We start from the raw sequence: 10599 nt of genomic DNA on the forward strand, positions 1-10599 counted from the left end.
GAGGGGAAAAGAACAAGTTATGGTTGATTGATTAAAAATTAACCACAGGGTTTTGATTAAACCGATACATGATCGAACATCAGGCTGCTTTACAAGGTGACGTTTGAAATGATCTCAGGCAGGACCTGTTGAGATTAACATATTCGGTCTATTGATTATAAATTGTCGAAGAAAAAATGAATCTGGGGACCTCGACTTAGGGAAGAGGAAGATGCTAAGCAGCCTGGCAGCTGAGGGTCTCGGGTTTAAAAAAAAAAAAAAAAAAAAAAAAGAAAAAAAAACTTGATGGATCCTGCTTAATGTGTGATAATGGTGATTCGGGCGATCAAACCACTCGATTAGAGAGCGGCCCGCAGTAATTAGAGGCTTTGGGATCGTCCCATGCAAGTGCTTAATTTGTTTGATTGACTGATGACCCCACTACCATGTGGTTCGAACGAGGCCTTTTGCGGGGGGGCAGAACAAGAATTAATTAAGCTCAATAACAGCAAATTTGCTTAAAGAAATGGCAGTGATGCGATGAAACGGAAGCTTGCATGTATGTGCGCCATTTCATTACATCACTGCTTTTACAAATGTTTTTTGTGGATTTCTTGGTGCAGAGAGTTTCTTGAAATCTTTGTTGGGTTTGAAGTTTCAATCTAATCTAGCTGAGAGGAAACCCAGAATCGTTCTAATGGAAGAGGGAATGACCTGGTGGCAGTAGAGCGTAGAACAAAGGAAGGCCCCATTCCTTCTCTCTATCCAGGAAGGTACAGAATCTGTGGTTGCAAAGTCAAAACCCTTAACAACAATGAAAATACACCTAACTAGTCCTAATTCAATCGTTTTTAATATCTTTCTCTCTCACTAACTTCTCTCTCACAGTGTTACTGCAGTTGTATTTGGATACCTCAGCTCTCTCTCTGTCTCTCTCTCTCTCTCTCAAATTCATGCTCTCTACAACAACAACATCAACAACTGGCCTCTGGAGCTTATCACAAAGCCAATATAAATACCCCAATGATGAAAAGGACAAGCTCACATGAGCCCAACCAGATAATTCACCGGGACCTACGTATAAGCCTTCCCTTATTTCTTCACTTCTCCTGATGATCTCCTCCTCCCTTCTCAGCCCACACTCTCTCTGCCTTAATCTTCACACCGCCTACTTTTTCTTCCTTTCTGCAGTATTTTTTTGGGAAACTACGAGGGGGTCGGAAAGAATCGAAGCCATGTATCAAAGGTCAATGGAAACCCGACTCTGCTCATGGATTGTCTAGCTTTGGGTCTTCATCTTCTTAGTCAAAGAAGAAGGCACCGACCCTCCTTGCTACGCTTCCTGTTTGTCTGATCTGCTTCTCTTTGATTTTTGCCAAGTTATTCTGAGAGCAATTTCAGGCCGCTCAAACGCCAGCACTTTTTTTTCCCTCTCTATTGATCACCGGCTTCTTTCAATCGTGTCACAGAAAAGGAAAACAAAATTAAAGGGGGAAAAGATGGAGATTGTGGAAGATAGAGATGATTACTGCGAAGAAGAAGAGGAGGAAGAGGAAAAGCGGGTGATGATGGCCGGCGGGGAGATGGGTAAGCATCAAACCTTCCCATTTTACCCATCTTCCTCTTCTCCATCTCCGTCTTCTTCTTCACAGTACAAAGGGGCCGCCCCGCAGCCTAACGGGCGATGGGGCGGCCAGATTTACGAAAAGCATCAGCGGCTCTGGAATATGGGTACCTTCGACTCCAGAGACGCCGCCGCCAAGACGCTTGGATTCGCTAATTACAGCCCGTTCGACGCCATGGACACCACTGGTTCCCAATCACACCGAGGGGACGGAGATGAAGACGGACAAGGTACTGGAGGAGGGCTTCGTGGGGTGGAAAGAGAGCACATGTTCGACAAAGTAGTGACCCCGAGCGACGTCGGGAAGCTCAACCGGCTGGTGATACCCAAACAACACGCCGAGAAGTACTTTCCTCTTGATTCATCCGCCAATGAGAAAGGCCTTCTGCTGAGCTTCGAAGACCGAAGCGGGAAGCCATGGAGGTTCCGGTACTCGTATTGGAACAGCAGCCAGAGCTACGTGATGACCAAAGGATGGAGCCGATTCGTGAAGGAGAAGAAGCTAGACGCCGGAGACATTGTGTCCTTCGAGCGAGGTTTAGGAGAGTTGGGAAAGGACCGCCTCTACATCGACTGGAAGCGCCGACCGGACACAGGACCGGACTCCTCCATCCGTGGCGTCCCTCTCCCCCACCATCCCATGTCCTTGCACCGCTCCGTCCCCTGGGGCCGAATATTCTTCCCTCCGACAGTCTCCCTCCCAGTGCCACCGCAGACCCACATGCAGCAGCTCAATTTCGACCACAGCAATTACGGCTACAATGTGGTGAACCCCGCCGGATCGATCTTCTACCTCCGTTCAGCCGGTCCCCACGGCGTTACTGCACTGCAACAACACGGCGGAGGTGGTGGTGGCGGCATCGGTGGAGGGGACGCCTCCAGCGCAGTCCCCATGGTCTTCGATTCTGTGCCGGTGGTCCACGGAAAGGCCTCGGCCAAGAGGCTCCGGCTCTTCGGCGTAAACCTGGAGTGCCCCACCGGCGACGAGGCCGATAACGACGTCTTGTCTGCTGCTCACCCCATGTCTTCCTTACTGCCACAGCCTCAACAGCAGCCTCAACCTTCTCCGCCGCTCCAATTAAGGCTCTACGGTGGTGGCCCACTGCCGACTTCTGCACAAGACTTACCCAGGAAGACGAGGCAGTCCTTGTCGTTCGATTTGGATATCTGAGAGATAGAGAAACACTGAAGACGAAAGGCTTTAAACCTCACTGCTCTCTCGCCGCATCTCTTTAATCCTACAAGGAAACAACCATGGGTACCAATAAGAAGTTTCGATCGAGGATTATTTCAAAAACGAAAAAGCACCAGACTTTTGAGCTTGGATTTCGTCCGTCTTCTTCTTTCTTTTATTATAAATTTTGATATTTAGAGCATCAAAAAGGTTTTCATCTATTCAGTCACGAGAGGAATGTTTTTTTCATTGGGGGTGTTGCAGAAGAGTCCGCTGGGAGAAGCTGCAAAGCTCTTGTATTACACCTCACTCTTCTTTTTAACTGTATATAGATATAGACATAGACATAGATATAGAACAGTGCTCTAAGTATATCTCATTTTCCTTATGTAGAGCCTGGCTTCATCTGATGCCTCCATCCTATCATCTTATGCTTGTTTAAAGAAACTTCTGCTCTGGTTGTTTTCTTTCTTTTATTTCAATTCAATCTCCATTTTGGTATATGACTGCTTACCAGAATTTTCTGTTATAAACTGAACCAAGAACAAATGCTCTCTCTCTCTCTCTCTCTCTCTCTCTCTCTCTCGGGTCTCATCTTCTTCAGTTCCTTTCTTTTTATCTGATATTTCTGGGGAGAGTATCGGCTTTCATCCACAACCAGGGAATACTGGATCGTGTTTAAGGTCAAATCTCCCATTTTTCTCTATTCGTTTCTTATCTCTATTATCAACAGACTATCTTTTCATTGGCTGATGCTCTCTGGTTTGCTATCACCTGCCATTAATTCCTTGTTGATGTCAGCCACAGACAGACTCTTCAGGGAAAAGACATCTTTATTTGTATGCTTCGTACGAGGAAATTACCCATATCATAAAGGGCTTTTAAGCACGTCGAGGCTGCAACCTAGCTGTATCTGCCTTTCAAATTGTATTCCACCCTTGTGTTTAATGTTTCAGATGGGCTTCGCAGGATTGGTTCTCAAAATGGGCTCTGAAGGGAGGCTGCCTCCAGGTATGATAAAACAAAAATGTACTCCCTCTCTTGCACGGCTTAGTCAGTATTGGAAGTTTATTTTACATCACTCGATGATTAATTCATTGCCTCTAAAGAAGAAGCCTTTATGTGTTGTTTCCTGTGCTGCAACCTCGATCTTGAGATTACATTTTGATTGGAATTGGCTCATCTGCCATGAAAAAAGATGCAAAACGGTTTGGATGTCAATGAATGGCTGAATCAAATCGTAGTTGTCCATGAATTGCAGCTGTTATTGTGATATATTATAATGTTAGTAAATAATATTGTCGTCTATCAAAGACTCCATTACCATAACACTGGAACTACTGACTGCTTGTAGAAGATATATGCAAGGATTATATAACTTACACCAACTGCTAATTTTAGCTACTACATGTATGTGATTTCTCTCAATGGAGGAAAGACAAAAGAATGGACCAAAATCCACCTGTAAGAGCACCATGTCTGTGAAGCCAGAGATGGAGAGCCCTTTTCTTCTTTCCATGTCTTTACTCTTCTTAGGATGGAATTCTATAGACGGAGAGAGAAGAAGGTATAAATTGCTTTGCACAAGCATGGCACAAAGGAGTCTACTTCCTCATCACCAGCTCCCCAAGAATTTACTTTGATGGTCCGAACTAGCCTTTCTTTTTCTTGTCCATACTCCATAGAACTGAACAGGTGTCCTGCTATGGTGCCCTTTCTTTCATTCCTGAAGCTAGTAAACAATGAGCACAAAACCATTAGAAGTCTCTTATAAGAAGATTTCTTTGGCAAAAGAAAAGAGAAAAACAAAATCCTTCTTATTTTCTTTCAGTTTAGGCATTTGCTCCTGAAGTCACTGACACTCATTGGAGCTTGTTTGACTCATAAAAATACACTGAAGAAATCTGATCTCCAGTATTTCCCTTTTTTTCTTTTTAAGTGGCTTACCTAGGAAGTAACAAGTCTACTTGCAAGTTATTACTGTTCGTATAAGTTGTTGCCTTTGTTAAAATTTTCCATAATCAAGACTTCATGGTTGATTCTATGACTTCCCTTTTTTATACTCCTTGATTGATTCAGAGAGTTCATTGTTAGCAAAATCTGTTTTAACTTAAATTCCTACTCATATAGTGAACCCTTGATGAAAATAGCTATAAAGTCTTGATCAACATCGTGTGAAAGGTATTAATTCTTTTTCTGCACATATGTCTTACCTATACACAATTGTGCTTTATGTATTATCTTATAAGATGGTACAGTAAGCCACCTCTTCATGCCCTTTTGTCTTGCTCCTAGCACCCCTAAGACTTCTTAACCTGCAATATCCTCCATAATAAGCTCTCAGTTAATTATATAGAATCGACATACTGAACCTCAAGGACTTTTAAAACACTGCTCTCCATGACTATGATATCTAAAAACAAATAAAAGAATTTTTTTTTTATTTGAGTTTGGAATCTCTCACATATATGTTCTCTATCTCAAGGTCCAGTTATGTTAGGAGAGAGAGAGTGACACCGAGTCATGTGTGTCTGAGTAAGTGAGAGAGAGAGAAAGTTTTCTCCATTGCCAACTAAGTGCTAATATATGAACATGAATAGATCTGAGGTTATATAAACACTGGTCACAGGGAATTAACTCACTGACAAATTGACTATTATTTTAACCTTCCAGATCTCATAGACCTTTAAATCAAGAGAAGCTGTAACTAGACTGGTAAGAAGCTGGACATTATAGTCTAACATGCACTGCAGCAGCCAGCTTGTTTTTTTGTTTTTTTTTGTTTTTATATCAATCAATATCCAAAGTAATGCAAGATGAATGCAGAAAGTCCAGAGAAAATCACTGGAGGCTGGATGAAGTAATTAAACTCATCAAGTACGATTATCAAGCTCAAGTGTCTAGTGTTTTGGAGTAGTAATTACCACAAAGAAGTGGGTTGACTGTAACGAAACAGCCACACAGGTTGCCTGATACCTAAATTTATGCATTTTGAATCCATTATTTTTCTAAAATTTCTGATATTTTTCAATGACGTGTTTAGCTAATATAAGGTGCGTTCTTCGCAAAATTAACATTTCTCCACTTATGTTCTTCATTCCAAGATGTTAAATCTTCACATCAACAAGAAGAAACAAGTACCGGTTAAAGATAGTACTGCATGATTTAAGGCCTAAGCGAACTGAGCGACGGATGGTTAAGATTTAGCTCCAGCCAGTCACCATTATACTGGTGAATTAAACTCTTTCTGAATGAGCTCAAGTACACCCTCACGCTCTGAGAACCCTTAATTACTCAGCAAACCTGGTGGTTTTTTATCCTCGGTTTCTATAGGGCACGAAGAGCGAAATATAATCTATTTAGAATTTGGAAGGCTTCCTGCCTTAACTGAAACAGCTATAGCAGTAAGTAGTCTAGGTTTACTAGTGATTTGATGGCAATCTATCCATTTAAGAACCACTCTCTTTGTATGGTCAAGTTTCATACCATTTAGTGCGATAATATCCTTACAAAGTAGATTCAGAACTGTTGCATGAAATCTGAAAAGCTGAAAAGCTGAAGATTAATTACGCAGAGATCTTTTCTAAAGGCCTGCTTTCACAGGTCTTAATCATGGAAACCGTAAATGGATTATGGATTATAGGGTGTTGATGCCAAGGGTCCAATACTGGAGAGGTGAGATCGAGAGGTTAATCTTATTGACCTCCAGCATGATAGAGCAAGAAGGAAGAAGCAAGCAGGTGAATAGCTTGAAGCATTCTGCTCTTCTCCTCTCTCCTTTAATTATTTCAAATGTTCAGAATATTCCAAAGGGTACTACCCTACACATGAATGCTCTGGATAATGGCTAGATCCTCACCTATTAAGTGCCCCTACCCTAAAACCGAACTCCCAAAATCCGCTTACACTTCCCAGGTCACAGTTATACACCGAAGTGGTAAATATAGGGTATAGTCCTCCAAGACAGAGATCCGATGCTCCCAAACCAGTGTTCATTCGATGCTTCATAAAAGCAAGCAAACACATGTGGAGGGCATTTAAAACCCTAGTTGAGGGTTTAGGAGGCATATGACATAAAAAGAAAAAGTACTGAAAAGTAAAATAAAATAAAAAAAATTGGTGATGTACAGTCAGGGAAAAAAGGATCAGTATCCAAAGATCTGGCTCCACCTCAGAGAGAAGAACGGAAGCTAATTAGTTTTGATCAAATAAATTAATGTGAATAGTGTAGATGTGAATCGTGAATCGGTAATGATGATGGAAGGAGATGGAGAAAAGGGTGGCAGCAGGAAGCATCTCCTTCATAGACACATATCTACATCTAGCTGCTGCTGCTGCTGCTGCTGCCGCTGCCGCTGCTGCTGCTGCTGCCATCGCTGTTGGAAGAGGCTATAAAGCAAAAGGCCGAATGGGGTCCCCAATCATTGCAATATATGACAGAGTATGTGGGGAGGGAGGAAGGGTGCGTACGATAAGGCATCGTCCACCGGCAAAGGATCCAGAAAAGAACCCTCTAACGAGAACGTACGCGATTCATGGAGTTCTATAAAGCTTGGGGTTCAGAAGCCCCTGTTACTTCCGCCATATCTGGCTTTTGGATCGCACAGATGGGTTGTTTTCATGTATACTTCTCGTGGATATATGAGCCTGCCTGCCTCTGATCTACTCTTCTTTTGATCTCTAACGCCCCGGCGCATTTAAGATTACTGTCGAAGGGTGGCCCGAAAGGTCGCTCATCAGCCGTCGCATAAAATCATATTCAGTAACTATCACCTGTTGAATTGTGATCCCACCATGCTTTTACCTGACCCTCCTTCAGCGCTCTCTGGCGCATATTAGAAAGCGCCACTTTTTGAAGCTTCTATCCATGGCTTTTCCGTCTGAATTGGATGTGTTTAGCCTTAGCAGGGAACAGTCAGCAGAGGTCCATGAGCTGCTTGTAAAGTCCTTTGCTTACCCATTCTATGGTTGGTTCGCTTTACAGAAGCCAGGATGAAAATTATTAATGGATGGGTGCCATTAAAATGACGCGGTTTTGTGTTATTGCCGGGTTTCTGGATGTGTTTTCTTTCTGTCGTCCCTGTCGGTGCAAGTTAAGAGTAAATCCAGCTCCGCCCTATCCCCGCTTGCAGGGACCAGATGGCGAACTGTCTTGGCCCACTCCCATGGACCCCCACCTTCTGCTCAGGTCGAGTCGAGAAGCCATGAATGACATCCGAATAATAAAAAAGATATGAGAGGAGGAAGCCAAGGAAGAAAAAAACAAGGCCATATCTGAGATCTTTTCGCGAGAGGAAAATGATCGGTTCTGGACAAGGGACCCGTTCCCTCTTGTCCTCTGCACTTGTTCACATTACCCACAAAGCATATGAGGAAGACCGCCACGTGCAATCATGCAAAGCTTACCGTGATCTCGTCTTCTCCCTTTTCTGTAGCAATCGCATCTGTGATCTGTATCTCCTTCTCTGCAAGTTTGTCCTCTAGGGGAGAGAGAGAGAGAGAGAAGAAAAAAATACAGATTTACAGAGTGTCTGCTCGATCTCTCTTGTGCTCCTAGAGTGCATGTAAGTGCGAAACCTACAAATACATAAATTCTAAACCGTTATGATGATGATTGAGTGTGCGTGACTGCGTGGAGAAGAGGAATCATTGGCGGTCAATCACAAGATTCCTAAGTGAGAACCTGCAAGGCTGGAAAATTCGAGGGCCTAAACCTGAACCTACCCCTCCCTTACCCAACCCTAAGAGAGGCGCATGCCTTTAGGGTAGGGAGAAATAGAGAGCCCCCCACCACCGGCCTCTTTTCATGCAAGCAATCGATTGGTTGATTACTAAAAGAATGCAAAAAAGGTGGCATAGCTTGTTTATCTCTTCTTTTCACCTTTTTCTCTGCTATAAATATTAAATGGAGGTGAGAAGGTGCGTTCTACTCGGTCTCTGTAACTAGGGTGGGGGTTTGCTTGGACCACGTTCGTATTTCAAATGGTACTTAATTGCAGCATTTGCCCGTGATCTTTCTCTTTCATCCTTTATCTGGCGCTATTGGCTTCTGGGTATTTTTCTTTCTTTATATATTTCAGCCTTTTTTCCGCGTTTGGGTTTCTTGGGACGACGACGATGAAAGTCGGTCTACGTTGTAGCAGGAGCAAGGAAAGATGCTTAAGGGATGCGGGCACCACTTTCACTTTCAAGCAGATGAGTTCGATTGGACTAACAATCGCATCTGGTGACATATCGAAGTGGGGACCCACTCTCCCTCTCCGTATACTTGACACGAGGGAGGCAACCTCATTCATAGAGTTGGTTTAATGCAATTAGGTCCAAGAGAAAAGGAAAGGAGAGAGCGACTGAAAGAGAAGACGAGAGGAAGAAGAAAGAGAAAGGGAAGAAAAAAAAAAAAAAAAACCATCGTCGTTTCTTTCTTTTCAGTTTACAAGAATAATAATTTGGTTGTGGGCATAACAGCGACTGTGCAATGGGAGGCAGCCGATCCCAAAACAGCAATAATGGAAGAGAGGGGATGAGAGGAACCTTTCAATGGCGCGCTTGCTCTGGAGGAGGAGGAGCCGTAAAGGGATGAAAAGCCTGACCTTAAGTTCATCTTTTGGGGTGGAACCTGGGAGGGTGTGCGTACTGCACCCCCCACCCTTCCCCCCCTCTCCTCAAGGGCTCCCATTAAATGCCCCCTGACACTCTCTTTCAGATACCTAATATGCCCCAAATACAGGCCCACGTCGCCCTTTTCCATGTGATGTGCCCACTGTCCTTTTCACCTCATGGTCCTCCTCCCCCTCCCTCCCATTTCAAGTACTCTGCTTTCTTCCCCTTTACACTTACAGCAAAACTGAACCAGGGACCTCTCGGTTTTTTCTCTTCTACAACTCTTTTTCATTAAAGACTTTTTTTTTTTTTGGGTTTTTCCTCTAAATAGGATCCTGCTATATGAGTCTATAGTTCTAGGGACTCCTTCATCTGAACCAACAAAACATCATCTAACTCATTTACATTCTGCTTCCATGATAAATAGAAATTTTCGATGCCAGTTCTTTATGATAGCCCAGAAATGCTACTCTCTCAACTCAATCTCACATGGGTTTCGATTCTGACTTGTAATTTGGATGAGAAAGGGAGTGAGGGAGAGATGGCCCACTTGTGAAGCTTTAAACTTTATGGGTGTCTCCTAAAGCTTAGTACATGCACATGCTTTACTTACTCGTGTCCTCAAGGGGGGGGAGGGGACCAACGTGGCCTCTCCTGGTGCACATCCCATCTTATGGTTTTGATGTTTTCTTGGTGTGACCAAGGTCAGTAACTAGGCTTAGAAATCCTGAGGAAGCTTCAGAAACATCAGACGAAAAGACACCAGATGTGGATGGGGACCAAGCCTTGGTGCTCCTATTCTCTCAACCAGACGGACGACTCTATTCACCTCTTATCCCCTTCCCTGGTTTGGTTAATCAAAAAGAGGAATAGCAGATGATGGTTTGGTACTAGATCCCTGTTATTGTTGTACTCCTTGATTGAATTATTTGGGTCTGTAGTGTTCTGGAAATTGGAAATTCAGGTGGCTGAAGAGGATGAAGAGAAGACTGCTTTCGAACCCATGACAAACAATACGAGTTGGTTGTTATGGCAATGGGTATCAATAATACATTCTCCGACATTTTAGAGTCTTATAAATGATCTATTCAAGCCTTCTCGAGTAGTAAATCTCTAATTCGATTCAATAAAGATGGTCAGTGAATTTAATGGAAAGGAGAATTCCACTCCTTTATGCTCCTCATCTTCTCTTCAATGTGCAGCGAAGTATTTGTCTACCATC

General features: G+C 43.3%; 1 protein-coding gene across 1 annotated transcript; it reads left to right on the forward strand.

The window, feature by feature from the left end:
• Positions 1-1117: 1117 nt before the first annotated feature.
• Positions 1118-3276, forward strand: LOC137948221 (B3 domain-containing protein Os03g0120900-like). The gene has a single exon (XM_068794226.1). The coding sequence runs from the start codon at positions 1479-1481 to the stop codon at positions 2772-2774; it is 1296 nt and encodes a 431-aa protein (XP_068650327.1). The 5' UTR covers positions 1118-1478; the 3' UTR covers positions 2775-3276.
• Positions 3277-10599: the final 7323 nt, after the last annotated feature.

Source organism: Aristolochia californica, unplaced genomic scaffold (genome assembly GCF_029961685.1).
Source record: "Aristolochia californica isolate CCGP_79_NKW_82.1479 unplaced genomic scaffold, dmAriCali1.0.hap1 SCAF_13, whole genome shotgun sequence".
Lineage (NCBI taxonomy): Eukaryota > Viridiplantae > Streptophyta > Magnoliopsida > Piperales > Aristolochiaceae > Aristolochia > Aristolochia californica.